A 27525-nucleotide genomic window follows, 5' to 3' on the forward strand; every position below is an offset into this window, starting at 1 on the left:
ACAAAATCCAGTGAAAAGAAAAATGATAAAAGCATAAGAAAGAATTGACACTTCATTACTAGTGATACATAATAGAATTGTTAAGAGTTGTAATTTTATCTCTACGACATACAATTGATCTTGCCTTCTAAAGAATTGAGAGGTGTAAAGCAAGTTTGTGAAAGAAGTCTTATGGATGACAATCAATAATAAAGTAATGCTTTCCTTATTTATATATATTTACTATAATGTAATTACCATGGAAATCTAGAGAACATTTGTTTTGTTACTACGGGAAAATGCATTAATCCATTAAGGTTAAAAAAAGGAAAAAATGTATTAGATAGGTAGGAATTAAGAATTGAGAGAAGAAAATCTTCCCTGCCCTATAGCAAGAGCCACCCAATTCATATCCCCTTGCAATTAGCCTCTGAATTCAATCATCTTAGTGAATTTTTGAGAAAAGAATGATATAAAAATGATCTCATTTATTCATGTATTCTTATGCAAAATATGAAAATGGATTTGATGTGATTGTTATTTATAGAAATAACATGCAATATTATTATAATTCCTTAAGGGCTTCCAAAAGCTATAAATTGAATAAAGAAAGAATTTGGTTGAAAGACCTATGAAACACAAAGTTCGGTTTACAAAATTGAATATTTAAAGAATAATTTTTGTGTGTATAAAAAATTTTATATGATAAAGGTACTTAAAAGATTTTATAAGAGGAAATCTCATTAATTGTACACTTCAATGACCGTAAGGTCATTAGATTTGGACAATAATCTTTTTAGATCTTAAGAAAATGATCAAGAATTATTGGTCCTAAAGTATCATGTCTTATCCTTATTGAGGAATTAATGTATCTTGCACAACCTAAAATATAATTTTTCATTAATTTACTAGCATAATTCATGAAGACGTCAGGATGAAATCATACTTTATTATTTTAGAGGTTTTTTGTTAGGTCCCTATAAGGATACATCACAAATAGAATATTTGTTTACATGCGATGATACAATAGTTCCATGACAATGTGAATCAAGCCAAAATAGACACATCATCTAATCATGTGAAAAGTTTAGTTTTACATAAGAAAAAATGACATCAACGATTATATGTGAAAACAAAGTTACATATTGCTCAACTGAAAAAGAATACATTAAAGGAGATACACTAAAAAATATTTTACCAAAATTCATTTTCACGGATTATCTCGAGAAGAATCTCTTTAAAAATGGCAACAACATATCTTCTTTCTTTCTATGAAAGAATCACACAAATAGAAGGTTAATTCTTGCAGCTAAACTTTTGATCAAAACAATTTTACTAATTCCAATTATTTTTTTAACCTAGCTCAAATTGGATCCTTTCTATTTTTCTATCAAAAATATACTTACGAAGTTTTTCAAACTTAATAATTTTCACTAACCTTAGATACTTGCCCCCTTAGTAATAAATAAACTTGAGTTCCATCTTGTACTATTTACATTATCAGCTGCTCTCGTGTTCCCAAAACTATAAGTTCTAGTGGAATAGAACAAATGATGTTAAAGTCAAAAGCATCTTCATTTCTCTATACTAGAAAAAATGGTGAATGTGATATAAATATTCATCAAATTCGTTCTTGTGAGAATCTAACATATTTATTTACAAAGTCATTATCCCAGGAGTTTTTTCTAATAAGATTTTAATAAGATACATTTTTAAATAATTGACATTTGAGTAGAAGTGTTATCAATAATCAATGTTCATATCTATTTCATTATTTTTATGATCATTTTTAATTTTTAAGTTATCTCTTATCGGAAATAATATACATAGTTCTTATTATGTTCTTCTCTACCTTATGCTCCAAGTTATTTTATTTAATAATAGATAAATAAAATAAATTCTCAGTTCATTAATTTTTCTAAAATGTCAATACAATGAGAAAGTAAAAAATAAGTAAAAAGAAGATTGGGATGTCAAAATAATGATTGAAGGGAAGAAAATATTAGAATACGTGTATGAGGATAAAATTAATTAATTGTGTAGCGTCGAATTTTATCCCTCCTTATATTTGATTAAATCAATTTTAATGTGCCCACGTTATCTCAAGAGGGTAATAAGATATTGCCCCTTTATTTTTATTTATTTAATTAGTAATATTTTTGTTTATAAATATTTAAATATGGAAATATTAAATAAAAACGGGAGAATGAAGAGTTAATTATGTCACACCACTAAATAATAACAAAAAATTGTATTGCCATGCATCCTTCACCACACATATGTTCAGTCTGGGGGCTGGAAAGACCAATAAATGTAAGAATGAAAAACAACTGCGTGTATATTATTTTTAAAAGATTGGTTCATTGTTAATTATATAATTTAAAATTTCCAAAACATGGGCAATTTTTTTTTTTAAAATAGTTACTAGGGCCAGAAAAGGATTTATATATTGTTACCGGAGATTAAAATGTTGGTTGGGGGCAAATACGTTTAAAGGAATGTGTACTCCAAACTGTAATTATTATTATTATTATAAGTCAAAATGTCAAACACAAAGAAAAAGATATACTTATTTTATTTTTCCATTAACTATTTATCAGATTTGGAAAAATAAGTTTATATTAGTGAATTTTTTATTGCTAGTGTTATTTATTGGCAGTGGCTTACGCATTAGGAACCAAGTACAGTTTTTGACCTTTCGTTTTCCGGATCTAGGGTTTCCCCTTTGTGATCATCATCATCTTCCACGCGCACACCCATCATCAAACCCTAGCTACAACCGAAACTTCGCATTTTTTCACACGCAAAAACACCTTCCGCCGGCCACCGTGTCGGAGATTCACGATCCCACACAAACCCTACGATTTCTCGGAACATTATTTTTTTACCCGCCACCACCTTCAATCACGGATCTAAAACTTTCCTCTGAAACAAAACGCCCTAATTTTTTCATTTTTATTTTATTTTATATATACATTCCCTCGCTGGTAATGCAAAAATCAGATGAATCTTAAAGCGTTGTTGTTGTTGTTGACACGGCCATGATGACGGTGATGATCATGATGAATACTTTTTCCCTTACTTCCACGAAATCTTGACGAAATTCCAAAGACTTTTTTGTGTGGTGTTGTGATTTGATTTGAAGGAACAAAAAAAAATGAGAATGTATAAATCGGTGGTGTACCAGGGGGAGGTGGTGGTGGGTGAGGTAGATGTATACCCAGAAGAGAACAACAACTACAAGAACTTCCATGTGAAGGAAATCAGAATAAGCCACTTCTCGCAACCTAGTGAGAGGTGTCCCCCACTTGCTGTGCTTCACACTGTTACTTCGTGTGGTGTTTGCTTCAAAATGGAGTCAAAGACTCAGCAGCAGGACGGCCTCTTTCAATTGCACTCCTTGTGTATCAGAGAGAACAAGGTATATAGTAACACAACACTTTAAAAAATGAATGAATGAAAAAAAGGTACAATAAAATTTGAACTACTAAAGCACTATATTCCATTCCATGACAATTTGACTCTCTGGACTTAATCTGACTTAATCTCAGAGGACTGCACTGGAAAATCTTTTGGATAACCCAATTATCACTTGTGTGAATTTTTGTAATAATTTGCCTGAACTTGACAAATCTGCTGTTTTGAACCCAGATGGTGAAGGAACTGGCTAATTGGTCACTTAACAGAGACCACCCTGTATTTGGCATTACTTCAAAACTGAACTGAGTTTCATGATGTTCAATGAGACTAATTTATGAAAGATTCCTCTTTCTTGTTGATCTCATGGAAGTTGTTGTTATGTCGAGAAATACGTGATCATAGTGAGCTTTAGTATCTATGTTGCTAGGGTTTTAGTTGAAGAAAGAATCTTAAAATTTATTGAAGATTTCGGTTGTGGTCTAAAATTTAGTAAAATGTCTTTCATACCTTGAACAGAGTTGCAAATATGTCCATGTTTCGTTACCAAAGATGTCAAAGATGTCTAGTTTTTTTTTTTTTTTTTTTTTTGGTGAGCATTGACCATTCATGTTTATCTCATAGAAAATCATATGTGGCTACCAGTAATATAATTCTCTTGTCGGATTTTAACTATGGTTGTGATGTTGGACCCTGCAGACTGCTGTAATGCCACTGGGTGGGGAGGAAATACATTTGGTTGCAATGCATTCACGGAATGTCGATAGACCATGCTTCTGGGGATTTATTGTTGCCTTGGGACTTTACGATTCATGTCTTGTGATGCTAAATCTTAGATGTTTGGGTATAGTGTTTGATCTGGACGAAACACTCATTGTAGCAAATACAATGCGATCATTTGAGGATCGAATTGATGCACTCCAGAGAAAAATAAACTCTGAAGTAGATCCACAGAGAATTTCCGGTATGCAGGCAGAGGTCAAGCGCTACCAAGATGACAAGAATATATTGAAGCAATATGCTGAAAATGATCAGGTTGTTGATAATGGTAGAGTGATAAAAGTTCAATCTGAGATTGTTCCGGCATTATCTGACAGTCATCAGCCTATAGTTCGGCCACTGATACGGTTACAGGATAAGAACATTATTCTGACGCGCATCAATCCACAGGTATTTAATTTTGTATTCACTTGGTTAGTTGTATCTTCTGCGGCATGTTTCGTTTTTGTGTTTCTTCTATATTAATTATTGTAATTTGGTCCTGTTTTAAAATGATATTTATGGTCATTGACTGGTTTCTCTACTGGTTCAAGTAAACACTTGAGACACTTTTCCATTGTCATTGATGTGACTTCTGCCTTACTCTGTTGTATGGATGAGAGAGTAATGTGATTTTCAAATTATAGTGCATTATATACTATCCTATGCCCGAATGTTTAATTTGATGATGTAGACATAAATAGATAAGCTGTGTTTTATCTATTTTATCTAAAATATACAAGCAGATAGATTTGTCAGAATCATTAGTCTAACAAAAATTTGCGTGTTTGGGAAGATTCGTGATACGAGTGTTCTTGTGAGGTTGAGACCTGCATGGGAAGATCTTCGGAGCTACTTGACTGCAAGAGGGCGCAAGCGTTTTGAGGTTTATGTCTGCACAATGGCTGAAAGGGACTATGCACTAGAAATGTGGAGACTTCTTGATCCAGATTCAAATTTGATAAATTCTAAAGAACTATTAGGTCGCATTGTATGCGTTAAGTCTGGTAAGTTGTTGGGTTGTTTTTCTATTCTATTAGTTTTGTTTACAATGGCAAGCTGTATATTTGTAATGAAGCACCTAAAAGATGCAAACTGTGAGAATTAGGACAGCTTGTATTTTAAAATTCACCTATGTGAGATTGATATGCAGATGTAACTTGTCTATGCTTTATTATTGTACCATACAATATGCCTGTGCTTTTGCTGGTTCTGTTTAATTTACTTGTCATACTTATAATATGGTATTTCAATAATACAATACAGGTTTGAAGAAGTCATTGTTCAATGTCTTCCAAGATGGTTTATGCCATCCAAAGATGGCATTGGTAATTGATGATCGCTTGAAAGTGTGGGATGAGAAGGATCAACCTCGGGTGCATGTTGTCCCTGCATTTGCTCCATACTATGCTCCTCAAGCTGAAGTAAATTTTCTTTCTTGTATAGTTGGAAGCCCAATTCTTTCAATTGCACGAATGGAATTTTGTCTTTTTTCACTATATGAACTGATTAAACCTGTTTGTCTTGTAGGCAAGCAATACTATCCCTGTCCTATGTGTTGCAAGAAATGTTGCTTGCAATGTTAGGGGTGGCTTCTTTAAGTAAGTTAGTGTTAAACCTTCTAAAAGTAATTTTGGCCCTTTATTTGTAAACCTTAAAAAAGGGGAAGATGCACAGATTCACTGCTTTTCCTACTTACCTAGGGATAACTCTGTTTAACAGTTATAGGTTGATTTTTTAGCAGTTGACTTATCCCCAATCAGTATAAAGGTAAATACTAAATTGTATTCTTGTACTTGAACTGATTATGACTTCTGATTTTTTGACAGGGATTTTGATGATGGTCTTTTACAAAAGATTCCTCAAATTGCCTATGAAGATGATATCAAAGATATACCTTCTCCTCCTGATGTGAGCAATTATCTAGTTTCAGAGGTTAGTGCACTTAAATGTATAAATTTACATATTTTTTTTATCAGTTGGGCATATACTATGTAACATTTTGAAGTTGAAGCAGTATTTGTATAATTTAATTTTGTAACATATGTGTTTGAGTGTTTATGTTCTACTGCTACTCAGGATGATGGCTCTATTTCCAATGGACACCGAGATCCATTCTTGTTTGATGGCATGGCAGATGCCGAGGTAGAAAGAAAATTAAAGGTATCAACCTGAGCTCTGAATGAATATGTGAGAACTGTCATACATGGATGATCAAACATGAAGTGTCTTATCTTTTTTGTAATTGCACTTGCTGCTAGGATGCACTATCGGCAGCTTCAACTATCCCTGTGACAACTGCTAATCTAGATCCCAGGCTCACTTCTCTTCAGTACACAATGGTGCCTTCTGGTTCAGTTCCTCCTCCAACAGCACAAGCATCTATGATGCCATTTCCCCATGTACAGTTCCCTCAACCTGCTACACTAGTAAAGCCAATGGGTCAAGCTGCCCCTTCCGAACCTAGCTTGCATAGCTCTCCTGCTAGAGAAGAAGGTGAAGTACCTGAATCAGAATTAGACCCAGATACAAGGCGTAGGCTTCTCATATTGCAACATGGACAAGACACCAGGGATCATGCATCTGCTGAGCCTCCATTTCCTGTTAGACATCCTGTGCAAACCTCTGCTCCTCATGTTCCATCATCACGGGGGGTTTGGTTTCCTGCAGAAGAGGAGATTGGTTCACAGCCACTAAACCGGGTAGTACCTAAAGAATTTCCTGTAGATTCTGGTCCATTGGGTATTGCAAAGCCCCGGCCTCATCATCCCTCCTTTTTCTCTAAGGTTGAAAGTTCTATTTCATCTGATAGAATTCTCCATGACAGCCACCAAAGATTGCCAAAGGAGGTAATGACTATGTTTGGGTCTATCATCTGAGGTTTTACTGGAGGATTAGACTTTTGGTGTATTTGGTGAATTAATTGTACTAAGATAATGTCTTTGCAGATGTATCACAGAGATGATCGCCCAAGATTAAACCATATGCTCTCTAGTTATCGTTCTTTTTCTGGTAAGCTGTTGCACTTGCTGCTACATAATTGGTTGTTTCGCTTTAGTCTCTTCCTCAAGTATTCTCTTTTCATGTACTGATGATGTTTGGCTGCAGTTATTTGGTGCTCTGGAAATGTAATTTAGTTGGAATGAACTTGTGTTTTAGTTGGTTCTTTGAATTATATGTATTTTTTAATTTTTCTAGCTGCTTAAGTTTGTGTTTTTTTTCATTAATGTGTCACAGGTCATTTTTTTTGTCTCACATATATATCCTTTTTCTTCATAATAAATATATCTATTGAGATGATTGCCTTTGTCTTCATTCATTTACTTTTTAAGTTTAACTGGACATAATAAGCATTCAAAATACATTATATAAACTTGTAAATGTTTTATTAGGTGTTATTTGTTTCAGTGATTTGATTTTGAATGTTATACCGGCTGGATTCGAACCCAGCCCTTATGGAATTGTCTTACGACAATTACCAACCATACGGACCAAGAATGCCGGTAGGTGTTATTTGTTTCAAGATATATGATTAAAATCCCAGGATCACTATAGGAATGTTATGATTGAACATCAATTGATATATTGGAAAAGAGTAATATCAAATCACACAGAATACAGCAGAATTTTCTGTGTCAGAGTCATAGACTCCTACAGAGAAGAGTTCTCTGTTCAAATTACTAGAAAACAATATGCATATATCCCCTATTACGCACACATTTAATAATATGTAACTGCTCCTAACTTTCTGCCCCAAACTGTCAACATGACAGTTACCATTCAACTTATTCAAATAATATAAAATATAGGCTTAAATATGTTTTTGATCCCTAATAAATATTTGCTTTTTACATTTGCTCCCTAATGAATTTCTGTTTTGCGTTGAGTCCCTAATAAAACAACAATTTTATTTTTGGTCCTTGACACTTTTTTTAGTCCTTGATAAATAAGTGAATTTTGTGTTTGCTTCCTGATAAATTTTTTTCATTTGTAATTAATTGGGACTAAAAACAAAATTCGTTAATTTATTAGGGAGCAAACACAATTTACTAATTTTTCAGTAACTAATAAAAAGTGTCAAGGACCAAAAACAAAATTGTTGCTTTATTAAGGACTTAACACAAAACAAAGATTTATCAGGAAGCAATTGCAAAAATTGAGTATTTATTTGGGATCAAAAACATATTTAAGCCTAAAATATATAACTACTAATGACAGTGTTATTATTACACCTATTTAATATGTCCCGGCTCCTACTTTCTGCCTTTAACTGCCCATAATTCTCAGTTCCCATCATGTTATTACTGGGTAAATACAAAAATATGCTAGGCTAGCATTTAGTGTTTGCAAATTTTGATTAGTAAAAAAAGAATGTGGTAGAAGGAAATGGGGAGTTGAAGTTAATGGTTGGGTGGGTATCAGAATAACTTCCCATAAGAAAGTAATATATATCCACCCTTTACAATGGGAATAAAGTGAAACATGACATGTTTCTTTCCTTGGAACTAATAATGCCCATGTTTTCCTTGCATAGGAATGTCATATTCCCACTCTTGGAATATTTCTACAAAACTTAAAACAAACATGCTTTTATTGTCTAGTTTTTGTTTTGTTTTGTAGGATTTTGAATGTTTTTTCCAGTTCTATTTGTTTTAGTGTTATTGTTTCAATGACATGATGTCATGGTTGTTGTGTAGGTGATGATATCCCCTTTAGTAGGTCATTTTCCAGCCACAGGGATCTTGACTCTGAATCTGGCCATTCTGTATTGCATGCAGATACTCCAGTTGCAGTACTACAGGAAATTGCACTGAAGTGTGGAACTAAGGTGAGTAGATATATGTTTATCTGCTATTAAATTGAGGGGCATCATTGGATATTTTAATTTCTCAGTGCACTGTTTCAAGTTTCTATGCTTTAATGTGAACAGGTGGACTTTATTTCATCTCTGGTTGCAAGCACTGAACTGCAGTTCTCCATGGAGGTATCTTTCATTGTGCACTGTATGACTTTATGATTCCTTGTTTATTAGGTTTGCATGAATTTCTGCATTTTATATTTTTCTCTAGGAATTTGGAGTTATATAGAGTTAGTTTAATTTTCATTCAGTGGTATAAAATCTTACTCTCTTTCTGGCCCATCCTCACTTTTTGAATTGGTGGATCTGCTGTGTGTGATTTATGTTTTTCCCTATTCTGAATTAACTGGACAAAATTTATTTTCCCCTGCAAAGTGGTGTAACTCACCAATTGTTGTTGGGTACCTTGAATGGGTGTTATTTTTTCTGGAAACAAATTTATAAATTTAATATGATCTTTAGGTCAGAGACTAAAAAAAAAGCTGATTTCATCTTTGCTTCCTGTAGAATGAAGCCACTTGTTGAAATATATTTGTCATTCTATTTAATCAGAATTTATAATTGTCATTTTTATTTGAAGGCATGGTTTTCTGGAAAAAAAATTGGTCACAGAGTTGGCAGAACTAGAAAGGAAGCTCAAAATAAGGCTGCTGAGGATTCTATCAAACATTTGGCAGGTAAGATATTCTAAATTTTTTCATTGTGACTTGCTATAGTATTATCTAGTCTACATTTTTTTGCCTTTTGTAATTTTTGTCCCCTCCAAAAAATACATATGGTAGTTTATATTTTTAAAAAAATTCAAAACATCAAAAGCATAGCCTGCCTTGTTAAATCAACCTATTGGCTTGATATTGAGGTTTAGTTAATGATGTTTTAAGCTCATGCATGGTCCTGCCATCAATAAAAACTCAGTGTATACCTTGTTAGAGATCTAAAACCATTTTTGGGCATCCTCCTTATAGCTTTAGCTTTCTAAGGGAGTTGATCTTTTGGCATGGTATCAAAATCTCTATAACCAAGTGGTCAAGATTTTGAGCCATGTAGCCTGTTCCTTATTACCAAATTAAAAGTCAGCTTAAGGTAAAGTGGGCCTATGTATTGTCCTTGTCCATGCTTCAGTCTTGGAAGGCTTTTGGATGAGGATTTTTAGAGATCTAAATGTTAAAACCATTCTTGGGCATCCCTCCAACGTTTAAGCTTTTATGTGAGTTGGTCTAAAAGATATTGTGTGGATGGTCGATTTAGCTATGATGAAAGAAAGTAAATTGGTTAAGGGGAATGATTAGGTTTTGAGGCATATGAATAAGAAATCAAAATTATAATTTGATTTACAAATTTTTGTCAGATTCTTAACCAACTGAAATCTCTTTGTAATATCCCAGTGTCAGAAAAATAAAAGCTAATACTGATTAAACACATATCTTTCCCTTTTCTAGTTTTCTTCATTCAGTTGATTTCATATTAAATATATTTTGACCTTTTTGGATGTTTTTGAAGATATATATTTGTCTAGTGCCAAGGATGAGCCTGGTTCTACATATGGCGATGTGAGTGGGTTTCCTAATGTAAATGACAGTGGTTACATGGGTATTGCCAGCTCTCTTGGTAATCAGCCATTGTCTAAAGAGGATTCAGCTTCATTTTCAACTGCATCTCCATCAAGAGTTTTAGATCCTAGGTTGGATGTCTCTAAGAGGTCAATGGGTTCAATCTCTTCCCTGAAAGAATTGGTAAGATTTTTTAAATTGACCAACCTACCCTCCCAACAAAAATGTATTTTTTTGTTAAATTCTGTTAGCGTTTGTGTTGTTGATATGCTATAATTTATGCACTCAATTTATTCAGTGCATGATGGAGGGTCTTGATGTCAATTTTCTATCTGCACCTGCTCCAGTGTCAACAAATTCAGTTCAGAAAGATGAAGTACACGCACAGGTTTGTAAGAAAATGTTTCAGTGTTCTGAACCAATTGGGTTAAAAATATTAGCTTCATTGCATTGCAAAATGATTATACTTTGTATCTAAACTTTGTCTTGTTTATTTGTGTTTTAGTTTTTCGTTCCTTCAATAGATTAGGGGAGACATTTCGTTGCTACTTTGAATTTTCTCTATATTTGTTGTCTTGGGAAGTTTGGTGTCTCTAGGGTGAAATATCAGAAATAGTGTTACTTTCCCTTATATTTATGGAACATTTCTAGCATGGACCACTTGTTCATGTGGTCCACTGCACACCACTTTTTATGACCATTGGATGAATTTACACTATGCAAGCTTATTATACACCCGCCTCACCAGATTCCCACTCCATAGTCCATACCTTCTTCTCCGACTTATTTCTGGTGACCACTCCACTGCCTCTGACGGCGGCACCATCCACCACCTCCAGCAGCAACATCACCCACCACTGCCATTCCCCCCATGTCACGAAAACGCAAAAATCAAATCTAAAACAGATTCAATAACATATAACAAAAATCAAAGACTAAAACTGCAACACTGATCTCATCAAATTCAGGCCACAAAATATTCCAATGAGAACTCAAGTTCCGCTTTTGATACAAAATTTTCCCAACAAACCCAAAACAATCTTACTGAGGATTTCAGAATAAAAGTCAAGAACAAAACCCAAAAATGAAAAGAAAAAAAAGTAGTGAACTTTGTAAAGTGGGCATCAATGAACTGGTTCTTGAAACTGCACTGCTTGGGAGTCGAATCATCATTGTGAACTACAAATCGTGAACAGGATCATGGATTTTGACTAAAATCGCAAACCAGATCTGGTTGTTTCTTCAGACGCAAACCAGATCTGGAAGGTGACTTGAGCAAAGAATGTCCAGGGAGTAGGAACTTCACCGGTGATGGGACGGGTTTGGCTAGGATGAGAATGCGTCGACAACAACGAGGGGTGATTTGGATCTATGCAGAACCAGTTGATTGATGATGTAAGGGGTTTGGCAAAAAACGATGACGAGAACATGGTGGTGGCTGCGGCATCGGGAACGCGATGGCAGCAACAGAATCGTAGTGGGACGACTGTGGAACCTAAGGGAAGAAGTCAGTTAGTGGGGCAGGAGGGGTTATTTGGTGGAGAGGGTCTATGACAAAACTGTAGACCTTAGATGTATCCAATGGCTTAAAAAAATGGTCCACAATGGACCATTTGAGTGGGTGATCCATTCTAGATGCGTTCTATATTTATGTGGTTTATGATCAGGGAAGTTGAAGGATGAGTGTTAAATGGTAATTCTCTTTTACTATCTGGAATCTGGGCTCAGTTGTACAGGGTAGTAGTTCTGTTTACAACATACTTGTAACCACAGGGGGGGCTAATTATGACTAGGATGCTTTCTCTGTCATAATACATTTCTGTCGCTTTGTTTATCCCTGCATTTTGGTTTTACTCATCTTCTGGCATTTTTTTAAAGTAAAAAGCTCTGACTGTATCTAAAATAATTTGTTTTCTCTATTTTAGGTTGAAATAGATGGCAAGGTCTTTGGTAAAGGTATTGGATTAACATGGGATGAGGCTAAAATGCAGGTCTGTTGTTTTCTTTAATTATGAAATATTATTTATGAATATATATGTCTTGTTCCATTAATTTGATTAACTTCTTCACATATGGTGTTGGAGCACTAAATATGCATTCTTTCTTTAGGCTGCCGAGAAGGCACTTGGAAGTCTAAGATCAAAGCTTGGCCAAAGCATTCAGAAACGGCAGAGCTCTCCCAGGTCCATTACCTTTATTAGCAGATTGTGTATATTTAATTTTCTTTACATGTTTATTGCATAATGGATGGACTTTAGTTTGTACTCTCCCTTGTTCTGCTTTCTTGATCTATCATGTGGAATGTTGTGGTTTCCACCCATTTGAATTTTGGGAAGCCCTATTGCTTTTCTTCTAATTGAAGTATATATGGTGCAGTGCGAGCTATCTTGTCTGCTTTTGGTCAATATTATAAAAGAAAAATAGACAAAGCAAATACCGATAGAGAATTGGCTCCTAGGTTCTAACAATGATATGCTGGTTTTCTAAAATTCATGTTTTCTTACCCCCTATTAATAACCATTTTTCTTAACCACATTATTTTTTTGTGAACCAGGCCACATCAGGGATTTTCAAATAAACGTTTAAAGCAAGAATACCCTCGACCAATGCAGCGGATGCCCTCATCAGCTAGATATCCCAGGAATGCTCCACCAATTCCTTGAAAAGAGTGCTGGGCTTTTCAATCTCGCATACTGATAAGACTGTTGTTGGGGCATATGTATATGTTACTGATTCAGCAATACGGAGAATGACTTTTGGGTTGGACCATTTCCGTTTAAGTGGGTGCTTGGCCTCAGTCACCTTGTCACTGAGCCAAAAAGCCAAAGTAGAACACCCACTTTTTGTACCAATATGAGTTCCTCACTGAAGTGGGGTGCCATACTGGTCAAAGATGTTGTAACATACTCACATCTTGGTCCTCCCAAGCAATGCAGTATTGGTTGTGTATCCTGGAAATGCTGAGACACCGGTTTCACAAGACAAGATGATGAGGCAAGTCCAATGCTAACTTGCATTTCTGTGGTTTATATACATGATGCAGCATACTTAGAGTTACCTTATTGGAATTGAGAATTGATTCAGCGTTTTTCTAACTCATGTAATGGTACAATGATTTAGTACAGGTTTTCTTTTCTTTTTTATGCATGGAAGTCGGTTTTCACTAACCCAACCGGCTTATAGTTTTTTATTGAACTAATTCTGTCACCATTTGCCCCTCTGAAGACTCTGTTATTTGCAGAGTCTTGAGGTTGGTGAATTTGCATAGTATTGTAACTCACTGATGATGTAATACACTCCTCAATTGTTATTATCTGTGAATTTTGTTCCCATATCTTATGTTGAGAGTTGTGGTGCAATAAACATCTTTCTCAAAAGAGAAATGTTATTTATACAACAATTTGTACAACAAAAGTGAAAGAGAAAAAATAGAGGAGAGTAAAGTATAACATGTGGTAAGTGTTGTGATGAAGAGAGATGGAGAGAAAAAAATGTTGTATAAATTTTTGTATTAGTTATTGTATGAATAACACGTTTCTTCTAAAAAATTAGTGATGTCACCTATCTGAATGGGATAAAAAAAGAATGATAATATCTGAATAAACAATTTAGATTTAGGTGATGGTAATGACTGAAACTCGACACATTTCTAGTTGCCTAAAGATGATAAAATGATTTTATGCTGTTACCGTCTATGGGTGTTAATTCAATTTACCATGACCAAAATATAGAGAAATATTAATTTATGACTTGACCCTTGTTTTTTTTATTTTAAAAAAGCTTAGTATTATGTCGAATTGATATGGATTTCATTAAATAGAAAGTGTTCACAAAATGAGGGGGGAAATTATTTTTTAAACCGATGTGCACATTCTAAAATAAACTATTTAAGATATGTATAATTAATTGAGAAAAATATTATGTATTATCTGTATAAAATAATTTTATATTATCATTTAATAAGAAATTATTGTTTATAGTAAGTTATTAAGTTTGTTGACTTCTATTATATTATCTTAAAAGTCTTATCAATAATGATTTATAATTAGATGATAATATAAAATAATTTTACACTATCTATTTATCACTATTAAATCTAATTAATTTAAGTAAAATATATAATTATTTATTCAAAATCACAAACAATAGACATAAATTTATAAGAAACTAACTTCAAATTATAAAAAGAAAAAAAAGTTAAAATATGGTATGTAATTATCTAGTAGATAATAAATAAAAAATAAAAGTCAGGAAGTAATATTCTAATTCAATTTTTTCTCTCCAAAATAAAAGACGCCCTCTAAATGATAAAATATACTTATCGTCGTTGATTAACAAATTAAGGATTAATATTATGATAAAAATCATGCACATGCATAATTAATTTTGAAATTAGTTGTAATTTTGACAGCTGGATTTTTAATTTTTAACCATTGGATTGTAAGTAATTCTAAATTGGTCACCCAAAAAACTCAATCAAGTTAGGCTTAACTTGTGAACCTTCGAAAAAAAAACTTGTGAACCTTAAAGCACCCTTCGAACTAGGGTCAATCTTGGAGCTAACTAAAGACATTTCACACGATTGAGATCACCTCCTGCATCTTGGACCACGTTCCCTAGCTAAGTAATAAGAGAATTCAAGAACATTTCATCTCTTTTCAAAAGTGCACCATCTCTTAGGTAGCATTATAAGTCTCATTAAAAACTAACAATAAAGAATCCGAGACATTCTCAAGTTGTCAATTCTACTCAAAGGTCACAATCATTCAATTACTCATCGACTCTTTTGAAGAACTTTACCTACACCTAAGATATTGTTCAACCTAAATAGATATTCACCTTACACCAAAACATCTACCTAATTTGCACCTGTAAATGGTTGTCTTATACAAGTTATGCACTCTATATCTTCAATTACATTATCAACACTCTAAGCTCTTACTGACTTGCACATTACAATTTATGGATGTTTCATAACCTCAATCATTAGTGCTCCTTTATAATCTACTTATACTCCTTTTCAAAATTACCTGGTGACTTAGGACACTATGCAAGTAGGACATCTACTCCCAACATTTTCCCAGCTAAATAGTATGCACTTTTGTGTACTTCCCTTATGAATCCTCAACTAATTCAATACAGAATAGATTTGTAATTTGATTATAATTGTTTTTGAGTAAAAAATCATTTTGATTCCTGAAAGTGAGACAATAACAAATATCACTCTGAAAGATGAAAACTTTAAATTTAATCTTTAAACATAAAAAAAATGCAACTGGTTAATCTTGAGGGGAATTTAATATTAAATTAGTTCTTAAACATTATAATTTAATGATAAAATGATCTCACAAATTTAATGGTAGGAGTCACACTTTTTACATATTTAGAAACTAAATATAAATTTTTCATTTGTTAGGGATTAATTTGTAATCACCTCTCAATATCAAAATAGATATTTTGTAATTCCTTTTTAGAGAAATTCAACAAAAAAAAGATGTCCAAATGCAGGATCTTTACACACAGGGCCGTTTTGTGGTCAAGAAAAAGCCCAAACTAGGAAATTGAGAATTTAAAAAAAAAAAAAACATAGCGCGGTAATAATCTCTTCTTTGTTGTTCCTCTTCCGTTTCTACATTGTCCACTCCACGCCATAGCAGTGTGCAGCTGAACTTCAATTGATACCCCACCACCATGTCCTTGAATGCTTAAACTTCCTTCTTTGTGCTGTTTGTTAAGAAGCGCAGAGATGATGCACCTCAAGAACCTCCAAAGCAAGACCCTTTTCTTCGTTTTCTCACCCTCCAGAACCTTCCACCGCCCTCACTACAACCCCATCAGAAGATTCTCCTCCCCCATCCACAAAGATTCGATTTTGATCCCTCCCACGAAGACCCTTCTCTACGCTTCCTTCTTCTGCGCCCTTATTCGCCTCTACTTGGCCTGTGGCAGGTTCTACATTGCCTCCGACACTTTCTCTCGCATGCGTGCCCTCTCCCTCGTTCCCTCCTTGCCCCTCTGGAACGACCTTTTGTACGAATTCAATGCCTCTGGCTTCGTTTCGCAGGTAAAAGTGCTGTATTCTGAGATGGTCCTTTGTGGGGTTGTGCCTAATGTTTTCAGTGTTAATTTGTTGGTTCATTCGTTGTGCAAAGTTGGGGACCTGGGCTTGGCTTTAGGGTATCTCAGGAACAGTGTTTTTGATCATGTTACTTACAATACTGTTGTTTGGGGATTCTGTAAGCGTGGATTGGCTGATCAGGGTTTTGGGTTGTTGTCTGAAATGGTTAAGAAGGGTGTGTGTTTTGATTCAGTTACTTGTAATATTCTTGTTAAGGGGTATTGCCAAATTGGATTGGTTCAATATGCTGAGTGGATTATGGGCAACTTGGTTGGTGGGGGTGTTCCACTAGATGCTATAGGTTTGAACACCTTGGTTGATGGGTATTGTGAAGTGGGTTTGGTGAGCCGTGCGTTGGATTTGGTGGAGGATGGTTGGAAGAATGGTGTCAAGCCTGATATTGTTACTTATAATACTTTGGTTAATGCTTTTTGTAAGAGGGGTGATCTTGCGAAGGCAGAGTCTGTTGTCAATGAGATTTTGGGATTTCGGAGGGATGATGAATCTGGTGTGTTGAATGATTGTGGTGTTGAAACTTGGGATGGGTTAAGGGATTTGCAGCCAACTGTTGTTACGTGGACAACATTAATTGCTGCATACTGTAAGCATCGAGGAATTGATGATTTCTTTTCTCTTTATGAGCAAATGATTATGAGTGGAGTCATGCCTGATGTGGTTACTTGTAGTTCTATTCTTTATGGACTTTGCAGGCATGGTAAATTAACTGAAGCGGCAATGTTGCTGAGAGAGATGTATAATATGGGTTTAGATCCTAATCATGTCTCATACACTACAATTATTAGTGCTCTATTAAAATCAGGGAGGGTAATGGAAGCTTTTAATCATCAAAGCCAAATGGTTGTTCGGGGCATTTCTATCGATCTAGTTTTGTGTACGACTATGATGGATGGACTTTTCAAAGCTGGGAAATCTAAAGAGGCTGAGGAAATGTTCCAAACTATTTTAAAGCTCAATCTTGTCCCAAACTGTGTCACTTATACGGCATTGCTTGATGGTCATTGTAAGGTAGGAGACGTGGAGTTTGCAGAGACAGTGTTACAAAAAATGGAGAAGGAACATGTTCTTCCAAATGTTGTTACCTTTTCTTCTATTATAAATGGATACGCCAAAAAAGGAATGCTCAACAAAGCAGTTGAAGTGTTAAGGAAGATGGTTCAAATGAATATTATGCCAAATGTTTTTGTTTATGCTATTTTACTTGATGGCTATTTTAGGACAGGTCAACATGAGGCTGCTGCTGGTTTCTATAAGGAAATGAAATCTTGGGGATTGGAAGAAAACAATATCATATTTGATATCTTATTGAACAACTTGAAAAGATCTGGAGGCATGAAGGAAGCTCAGTCATTAATTAAAGATATTCTCTCTAAGGGTATTTACCTAGATGTTTTTAACTACTCTTCTCTAATGGATGGCTACTTTAAAGAAGGAAATGAGTCAGCTGCTCTTTCCGTAGTACAGGAAATGACAGAGAAAGACATGCAGTTTGATGTTGTTGCTTACAATGCTTTGACTAAGGGGCTTTTGAGGCTGGGGAAATATGAACCAAAATCTGTGTTTTCAAGAATGATTGAGTTGGGTCTGACTCCAGATTGTGTTACATATAACTCTGTAATGAACACATATTTCATACAAGGTAAAACAGAAAATGCTTTGGATCTGTTGAATGAGATGAAGAGCTATGGGGTAATGCCAAATATGGTCACTTATAACATTCTTATTGGTGGGCTTTGTAAAACTGGTGCAATTGAAAAAGTAATAAGTGTTTTGCATGAAATGTTAGCTGTGGGGTATGTTCCTACACCCATTATTCACAAGTTTCTGCTTAAAGCATATTCAAGAAGTAGAAAAGCAGATGCAATTTTGCAAATTCACAAGAAGCTTGTGGATATGGGCCTCAATCTCAACCAGATGGTGTATAACACACTAATCACTGTATTATGCAGATTAGGGATGACTAAAAAAGCAAATGTGGTGCTTACGGAAATGGTGATAAAAGGAATTTCAGCTGACATTGTTACTTATAATGCTCTTATTCGTGGTTATTGTACAGGCAGTCATGTGGAGAAGGCTTTTAATACTTATTCACAGATGTTGGTGAGTGGAATCTCTCCAAATATTACTACTTACAATGCCCTTTTAGAAGGTCTTTCAACTAATGGTTTGATGAGAGATGCAGATAAATTAGTTAGTGAGATGAGGGAAAGAGGACTTGTCCCAAATGCCACTACTTATAACATATTGGTTTCTGGCCATGGTAGGGTTGGAAATAAACGAGATTCTATAAAACTTTATTGTGAAATGATAACCAAAGGTTTTATTCCCACAACAGGTACCTATAATGTGCTTATTCAAGATTATGCAAAAGCAGGAAAGATGCGCCAAGCTAGAGAACTTTTGAACGAGATGTTGACAAGAGGAAGAATTCCTAATTCTTCAACATACGACGTTCTAATTTGCGGATGGTGCAAATTGTCCTGTCAGCCAGAGATGGACAGGTTACTTAAACTGTCATATCAGAATGAGGCAAAAAAATTGCTGAGAGAAATGTGTGAAAAAGGACATGTGCCATCTGAGAGCACTCTCATGTATATCAGTTCAAATTTTTCTGCACCTGGAAAAAGAGATGATGCCAAAAGGTTGTTAAAGGTATTTACCCAGAAGAAGAACTTGTGACAAATGGTCTAATGCAAGATAAGATGATTTGAAACTCAAACTATGACCAATCCTATATAAAGTGGGGTCTTAATGTGCTACAAGTTCCAAGAGGGATGAGTTTGGAATTGAAGGTGATGGTCTTCTAAGGATGTAGAAATAGCTTGACTTGAACATTGACAGTCCATTCCGTTATTTGCATCCTAACAATTACTGTCTTGTGATGCTAAGCTTTATATGATTGGAATTGGTAATTATGGACGATCATTCAAGGATTGGAACTCATGAGAAAATTAAGGGTGAGGTAGATCAATAAAGAATTTTTGGTGTGATGGCAGTGGTCAACTGCTACCCAGATGACAAGAGTATATTGAAGTAGCGTACTCAAGATCAATTTATTGACAATGACAAAGTTGCAGAAATTCATTCCCATATAGTTTCGGCATTCTCAGACAGTCATTGGACTGTATAGATCAACTGCTGAAGAGGCTACGGAGAAAATAGCACAATTCTGCTTTGCACAGATTTTAAGGTACAAAATTTTTATCCAATTATTTGATTGTTATATTGTATCCACTGGGGCATCTTGAGGATTGTGCACCTTCTCATGGAGTTATTATCGTGTATTGATGCTGGTTTCTCTCAAATGATATTCCTAGTTATTTCTTTATTTGGTCTAGCAAATGTTTCAGTCTTTAGTTGCCTTTATGGTGAAGTATGCTTGCTTTTGTTGTTCAGAGAAGTGGCTAAGAGAGCAGAGTGGTATTTCCATTATAGTTCTTTAAAGTACCGTATTAGAATGACCTATTAATGTTTTTGGAGAAATCACACTTTGATTTTTGGTTAGGTGTTGCAGAATGATATTACTTCTAACTGATTTCTTAACACAAACCTGTGTGTTTTTACTTGTTGTCTGTGTAAGTTTTTTCTGAGGCTGATATCTGCATGGAAATTTCTTAGGAGTTAACGAATGCTATAAACCAATTAGGTTTATGTTTGCACAAGTGACAGAAGCAAGCATTGAGCAGAAATTTGAAGGCATCTTGAGACTCAATTCTAATAGATATTACAAGGCACTGTCAGATCAAGTTGTACGTGTCAAGTCTGGTAAGTGGTGTTCATATTTTACTATTTGCTTTTCCTTTCCAATACTGATCAAATGGAGCACACAATGACTACAATTAATTAGTAAAAGAAACAAATTTCAAGATGAAGACATCCTGAATGTAAAACATTTTGCATTCTTAGTGGATAAGAATTAATCCTTCTAGAAATGGCGTTCACATTTTTTTTTCTTTTGTGCAATTTCGCTCCCCAATCTGTTATATTCCTCCAAATCCAAAAGAATGGCACAAACGGTTTCTTCTAATAACCAAACAAATTGCATTGCTTTTTACACCATAGCCATCCTTTCTTGTTTGGTTTTGATGATCTCTTCCTCTCTCTCATTCAAGAAATTGGAACAATAATTTGAGACCCTTTTGCAGTGTACCTTGCTGCCTCTTCTGCATCAGATTAAGATCCTCAAAATAGGTAGGGTGAAGATAAACCTGGACAAGAATTTGGATACATTTTGCATCTTCTCTGATACAAATTTTATTTTTTTGACAAAATTCATATATGAGCTCAAATTATTTGTATGAACTGCAAATTGAACAGCGAAATGAAGAAATGTAAGTTTTGGAGCTAAATGCCCCAAATGTTTTAGTTTTGGCAAACACAAAAATCTCATCAGAATTAAGTATATTTACTCAATTTTGTTACAGTTTAAGAGCTATAGAAAACAGGACGTGTACGCAAGAAATCAACTACCGATTTAAGTATGGGGATTTAATTTGAGATTGATAATTAAATTTGTACCTTACTGATAATCTCATGCTTCCTAAGTTTTGATATAAATAATTTCTTTAATGGCAAAAAAAACTTTTTACAATTTTTTTGTTGGTTTTTCTCCATTAACAATGTACTTGAAATTAACTTGTTTCATATCTATTGTGAAATTTGCAAATTATTTATCATTTTTATTAAATTTGATTTTAGTCCTCACAATTTTTTTTGCCTAGGAGTTGATCGTGGTTTTTATGTGTATATTTTGATTTTGGTCTTTACATTAGAAACTAATTTCTCAATAAAAAAAATTATGGGAACTGAAACTTGAACTTTTAAAGAATATGAACTAAAATTAAAAATAAAAAGTTTAATGACTAAAAATGCATTTAAATGAACAAAATGAATGATTTTTTTTTTATACAAAATGATATACTAAAATTATTCATATCAATATAATTTTTAACCTAGGTCAATTGATCAAGAAGTGCTCAAGGAAACTAAATTAATTCAACTATTTTTTTGTTGGAAGACAGAAAATATAATATATTATTAGAATAAGCTAAGCAGTACAAGGGGTAAGCAGTACAAGGGGTACTGTATGAAAGAAAATACAAGCACCTCTGGTGCTGCCCTCCAAAAGAAAAAACCCAAACTAACCCAACAGGAAAGGCAACCCCACATAGATTAACCAAAGGAGTCTATATATTGGAAGACCAGTGGTTAAAACTAGTGTTGAAGTCTTTCTCTCTAGCTTTTAGCCAAGACCAAGCTAGAAACATAGCATCTTCCATGACTTTAGAGGAATCAAAAGGATTGCCTTGGAAGATTAGGAGGTTCCTATGCTGTCATATAGTACTAGTTAGAGCAACCCACCACCCACACCATCTACTATGATTTATCTCTGCACCAAACTCATCACAAAATTGGGCAAAATGGCTTGCTGGAGAATCTGGAAGAGGTTGTATAACCTGAATTCATCTCATGGATTCCCACCACAGGTCTATTATCCTTTTACAATTGAAGAAGAGATGACTCACTTCCTCCTGCACTTGACCACAAAGAGGACAAACAGCCTCTTGGATGACCACATTTCTTCTTAAAAGATTATCCTTAGTGGGGAGCCTGTCCTTGAGGAGTCTCCAAGGGAAGACTGCAGCCCTTAAATATCTATAATCCATCAACAGCAATTAGCAGTTCTTAAATATTTGTAAAATTTCATTACATTCTTGCTCAGACAACAAAAGGAGAAGATAGCTGCATTTTTTTTCAAATATTGTATAGTAATTAAAAAATATTATACTTTTGGTTAAAAAAAAAGTATTTGTGCCGCCATGGTTAATTATTATATTACATAGTAATTGTTATCATTACTTTTTAAAAGTTACGCTCAAATTAAAATATTGGTGGCATGTCTCTTCCACGCTTTATTGTATGGTGGTTTCAATTTTGTGTGAACTAATATTGATTGTAATAATTATAAAACTAATACATTTATCATAATAGTCATTTATAATTGGAGAAGAGTTAAAAAATTGACACTATTAAGATATATATTATTTTTTATGATAACTTGTATCGAATATAAAAAATAATTGCAATGAAATAAGTTTCCATAAAAAAAATTATCCCAGATCACAAAAAAAAAAGAAATATATATATATATATATAAAACATTTTGGTTTTTCTTCTACAAATTCTTTTATTCGTTTCTTTTTCTTTTTTCGCCGTTAAGTATTTAAAAAGTCAAGGAAATAACAAAACTGTGTCTCACTGCTTTCTCTCTGTCTATTCCGTTCAAAGCGTTGCGTAGAACAGAGAAAAAGAAAGTACCAATTTCTTGAGAGAGAAAACCCGAAGAAGAGTCATGGCTTCCACCTTCGACGCCTTCACCGTCGACGACGACCACTTCGCCGCCCCCTCCGCCGCTGACACCTTCTCCGGCTACGGCGACTTCTCTACTTTCCCCTCCGACGATGTCCCCGTCGACCACGCCGCCACCGCGGCGTCGCCGGAGATCTTCGGATTCAGCGATCCCGATCCAGGCTACTCCCCGTCTCCCTTCGAGCAAGTGCACGAGAATGGGAACGGAAATGGAACCGTAAACGGCTACGGCGACGGCGTTTTCGTCTCCGATGGACCGGTGCTTCCGCCGCCGGAAGAAGTGGAGCCGGAGGAAGGTCACGCACTTCGGGAGTGGCGCCGGTAACTCTCTCTCTATGCTTTCATTTTTTTAAGTTAGTAGTGTTCGGTTTGTGATGTGAATTTGTCAGATCTCGCTTGGACTTGCCTAGATCTAATCGGTTAGGCTTAGGAATAGGACGAAACGAATTGATGCACTTGTTTGATCCAATTTCACTTGGAATAGTTACTTGAGCTGTTATATTAAAAAGGAAAAGAAAACGAAAATGTGGGGTTGATTCGTATAATTGCACTTATTAGTATAATTGTGTACTTTGGTGGGAGGAATTGAATTGCATTCACCAGTTTTTATCTTCTATGGTCCCTTACTGGTAGTGTGGAAGTTGGATCTGAGTGGTTAGGTGTTTTTGAGAGTAAATTTTATGTCACACAAAAAGATTAGTTGTTGGATGACAGCTTGGACTCAGGTCAGAGCTGATTCTTCAGGTTGGTTGATCTGAATTGTGTGCACATTTTCTTGGATTAAAATGATGGAAGGATTGTCTTTGTTGAGCTGTTGAAGTGAGATGATTATACTCTACTTCACTATATTGAGTGTTCCATTTTCCATGATCTTCTCTTCCCCAAGGAAGCAATTTACAAATGACCTGATGATGATAAAACTTGGGGAGAATTTTGTCAAATCCTCCCCAGCGCATTTCTTAGTCCATGCTAGCAGATTTACTTTTTTTTTTTTCCATTTCTTCTGGTTGTGTAATTCAGGGATTAATCGATAATTAGACGACATGATTATGTAAATATATGTGCATTCACCATTTATGAATTTTGATCCTTATGTAGTCTTACATTGACGCTGTTCCTTTCTCTATATAATTGTGGCACATTATTCTGGGTTTTCATTTTTCAGTATTTGATTTCTCTCTACATCATGCACTGAGCACCTGCGTTAGGCTGAAAGAAAATAAATTAATAATGTTTTGATTCATAAACTACAGAATTCAAGCTTTCCTTTAGTATCAACTTATTGAGTAGCTAATGGCAAAATTGGAATTGGAATTTTATGAGATATTTATGTTAGTTACACAGTGCATGACTTAACAGGCGACACTTAGGGGAGTAGGTCCTTTTTTTTAAATTTTTTTTTCCTATCTTATGTGAAAAATAAATTATTTCATAACCTGTTGTCATTTTCCATGTTCTTGCATTCATATCTCCTTAAAGATGCCAAACCTATTTGAAGTTGGTAATTACTCAATAAGAACAGAGAACAAAAATTTTGTTGGCGGTGCCTTTTTCCTTTACAAGTATGGGCATCGAATGCCATTTATTTTGCACTTTATGCAAAATGGTGCATCCTATAAAGATAGAAATATAGATGATGCATAAAAGAGAATGAAGTTTAGAATATAATTTATGCTATTAATATTAATATAGTTAAGAAAAAAATGTTAGGTGACCATTAATACAAATCCCATTTGTTTGGTTTATTCTTGAACCTGATGGTATTGGTAGCACTAACAGAAGTGTTTTGCTTGCAATTTGATCTTTGGCCAATTAAGATTTAAGATCTATTCAACGTTTGCTGAACTCAGTTGTCTACAAAAATGAATTCATTATGCAGTCAAAATGCCATTCAGCTTGAGGAGAAGGAGAAAAGGGAAAAAGAAATGAGACTGAAGATTATTGAGGAAGCTGAGGAGTATAAGGTGGCTTTCTATGAGAAAAGGAAGCTTAATGTTGAGACTAACAAGGTGCAAAACAGAGAAAGGGAAAAGGTAAAGTTTACACACAACATATATGTATCTTCTATTTTAATTTCAGAAATAACCTTTGATTGTGGAGCAGTTATACTTGGCTAATCAAGAGAAATTCCACAAAGTGGCTGACAAAAATTACTGGAAAGCTATTGGGGAGATCATTCCTCGAGAGGTTCCCAACATTGAGAAGAAAAGAAGCAAAAAGGATCAGGAGAATAAGCCATCAATCACAGTCGTCCAAGGCCCAAAGCCTGGCAAACCCACAGATCTTTCTAGGTTGAGGCAGATATTGTTGAAGCTGAAACATACACCACCAGCTCACATGATTCCCCCTCCTCCTGCACCTGCTAAAGACGCCAAAGATGGGAAAGATGGAAAAGACGGAAAAGAAACAGCATCTAAAGCCAATGGATCTGCACCAGACGCCGCACCTGGATCACAACCAAAGGATGCCACCACTAATAACGGTACTGCAGATTTACCCCAGAAAGAAGCTCCACCACCCCCTGAGGAGCAGTCTTCTACATAACTCTGCCTTTCATGCATACTTAAGCTCTCACAATCTTCTGCGATTACTTTTGCCCCCCGCAGTTCTTTACGGATCCTTTTGCCATGCTATTAGTTTCTATTGCTTTTTTGGTTTGCATTTATTTCTATCATTGAGGTTTTGTATCAATTATACCCTTTACTGACTATTATGACCTTGGAAATTCAAATGTTCATGGGTTTTAATACACCATTTAAAAAGAAAAGTTTTTTTTTTTTTTTTTTTTTTTTTTTTACTTTTATGATTTTTGGTTTGCTTTGTGGTGTCAACTAAAAAAAATCCACTTCCAAGTGGTGCAATTGTCCTTAAGGTATTTTTCAGAGGAGTGTTAATAACCCACCCTCTGACTCATTTTTCTAAATCTCTATTATTTGTTAAATTTTTTTGAAAATTACAAAATCATAAATGAGGTTCAATTTTGTGAATTTCAATAAATTTTAGTCCATGGTAGAGAGTATAACTGACAAAGTGTGTTAAAGAATGTATTGATAGCATTTAATCATTCTGAGTAAAAGGAGTGTTAGTAACACATTCATATTATTTACTATTAATTAAAATTTGTTAGTCACAAAATCATGATTGAAGTTCATTAAAAAGTGAGATCCACAATTTGTAATTTCACTTAATTTTAGTTAGTAGTAGAAAGTGAGTTAGAAATGTTGTGTTAAATAGTGTCTTTTTGAGTAAGGAGAATGTTATTAGTATATTCTTCAACATATTTCTTCTAGTATTTTACTTACTATTGATTAAAATTTATTAAAAATTATAAAATCAAAAGTGAGACTCATTAAATAAGTAGGACTTGGTTAGATTTTGTAATCTTCAATAAATTGCAGTCAATAATAAAGTATTTATAGTGTGTTTTATCATCAATCCTCTTTGGATAAGAAAAGTGACAGCAATACACTTTTTAGCACTTTTTATTATTGGTTAATTTTTTTTTTAATTATGAAAAGGGATTCATTAAATAAGACATAAAACTTACAATATTTTGTAATTTTTGGTAAACTTTAGTTAATAATAGAGTGTGTTGCTAGCATTTTTCCTTGAGCAAAATACTAGTCATATATACTTTTTATTCGTTAAAATTTATTAAAAATTATAAAATCATGAATGAAACTCATTAAATAAGAAATATAACTTACAACTTTTTGAATAAGACAATTGCTAATGCACTTTACTATTAGTTAATATTAATTGAAAATTAAAAAAACATGTAAGTCTCACTAAATAAGAAATACAATCTCCAATTTTTGTGTGATTTCTAATAAATCTTATCAAATGATAGAATAGTCTTACCACACATTTCTTTGAGTAAGAGTGCTAGTAATATACTCCTAGATCCACTATTATTTGTTAAAATTGATTAAAAGTTATAAAATCATTAGTAAAATTTATTAAATAAGGAGTGATATTCACACAGAAATGTTTGGAACACACTTATTAACACACTAACAAACACTATTGATTGAAATTTATTGAAAATAATAAAATTTTATGTGTCTCATATCATATATATGATTTTTTCATGGTTTTATAATTTTCAATAAATATTAACCACTTAGAGTATGTTAAAAAGTATGCCCTCAGCCCTCCTCTATTCATAAAATGTTGTGATTATCTCTAATAAACTTCAATCATAGTAAAAAAAAGGGTGTTAATATCTTTTTTCTATTTTGTTTGATTTGATGATAAAAAAAAACCCTCATGAATACAAAATCGTGGTGAAATCACCACAAAAGTAAAGATTTATTGCTTTAAAAGATCATGGTGAATTCAATTCATTTTATTATCCTAAATATGCATATAAGCACATTCTTTCTAATACATTCTTTACCACTTGGTTTATCGACAAAAGATTCAAATTAATTTCCAAAATTGCAATATACTCTTTT

General features: G+C 34.1%; 3 protein-coding genes across 5 annotated transcripts; all 3 read left to right on the top strand.

Annotated features, from left to right (window-relative positions):
• Positions 1-2641: 2641 nt before the first annotated feature.
• On the top strand, positions 2642-13876 carry LOC100819722 (RNA polymerase II C-terminal domain phosphatase-like 1). 2 transcript variants are annotated; one of them, XM_003529263.5, is made up of 17 exons: positions 2642-3400; positions 4096-4566; positions 4952-5162; positions 5422-5579; positions 5686-5756; positions 5985-6090; positions 6235-6318; positions 6417-7004; positions 7104-7167; positions 8853-8983; positions 9086-9139; positions 9594-9690; positions 10514-10746; positions 10862-10951; positions 12489-12554; positions 12673-12746; positions 13118-13876. In XM_003529263.5, exons 1-17 carry the CDS (start codon positions 3137-3139, stop codon positions 13224-13226), a joined length of 2871 nt encoding a protein of 956 aa, XP_003529311.2. In that variant the 5' UTR covers positions 2642-3136; the 3' UTR covers positions 13227-13876. The 2 variants fall into 2 exon arrangements, with proteins under 2 accessions (XP_003529311.2, XP_006583810.1); XM_006583747.4 differs by having other exon boundaries at positions 8934-8983.
• A 2035-nt stretch (positions 13877-15911) lies between these two features.
• Positions 15912-21048, top strand: LOC100807076 (pentatricopeptide repeat-containing protein At5g14770, mitochondrial). 2 transcript variants are annotated; one of them, XM_006583748.4, is made up of 3 exons: positions 15912-19889; positions 20318-20464; positions 20845-21048. In XM_006583748.4, the coding sequence occupies exon 1, from the start codon at positions 16265-16267 to the stop codon at positions 19376-19378; it is 3114 nt and encodes a 1037-aa protein (XP_006583811.1). In that variant the 5' UTR covers positions 15912-16264; the 3' UTR covers positions 19379-19889; positions 20318-20464; positions 20845-21048. The 2 variants fall into 2 exon arrangements, with proteins under 2 accessions (XP_006583811.1, XP_040873281.1); XM_041017347.1 differs by having other exon boundaries at positions 15913-19889; positions 20346-20464.
• Positions 21049-22615: 1567 nt separating this feature from the next.
• Positions 22616-25822, top strand: LOC100820255 (clathrin light chain 1). The gene is made up of 3 exons (XM_003529264.4): positions 22616-23389; positions 24948-25101; positions 25172-25822. The coding sequence occupies exons 1-3, from the start codon at positions 23052-23054 to the stop codon at positions 25610-25612; spliced, it is 933 nt and encodes a 310-aa protein (XP_003529312.1). The 5' UTR covers positions 22616-23051; the 3' UTR covers positions 25613-25822.
• Positions 25823-27525: the final 1703 nt, after the last annotated feature.

The sequence above is a fragment of the Glycine max genome, chromosome 7 (assembly GCF_000004515.6).
Source record: "Glycine max cultivar Williams 82 chromosome 7, Glycine_max_v4.0, whole genome shotgun sequence".
Lineage (NCBI taxonomy): Eukaryota > Viridiplantae > Streptophyta > Magnoliopsida > Fabales > Fabaceae > Glycine > Glycine max.

Bases quoted from the DNA above. Each gene is read 5' to 3' on its own strand.
- LOC100819722 (XM_003529263.5), top strand. From the start codon at position 3,137: ATGAGAATGTATAAATCGGTGGTGTACCAGGGGGAGGTGGTGGTGGGT. The intron at 5,163-5,421 runs GTAAGTTGTTGG...AATACAATACAG, and splicing joins CATTGTATGCGTTAAGTCTG to GTTTGAAGAAGTCATTGTTC. The intron at 9,140-9,593 runs GTATCTTTCATT...TTTTATTTGAAG, and splicing joins AACTGCAGTTCTCCATGGAG to GCATGGTTTTCTGGAAAAAA.
- LOC100807076 (XM_006583748.4), top strand. From the start codon at position 16,265: ATGCTTAAACTTCCTTCTTTGTGCTGTTTGTTAAGAAGCGCAGAGATG.
- LOC100820255 (XM_003529264.4), top strand. From the start codon at position 23,052: ATGGCTTCCACCTTCGACGCCTTCACCGTCGACGACGACCACTTCGCC. The intron at 23,390-24,947 runs GTAACTCTCTCT...TTCATTATGCAG, and splicing joins GCACTTCGGGAGTGGCGCCG to TCAAAATGCCATTCAGCTTG. The intron at 25,102-25,171 runs GTAAAGTTTACA...ATTGTGGAGCAG, and splicing joins AAAACAGAGAAAGGGAAAAG to TTATACTTGGCTAATCAAGA.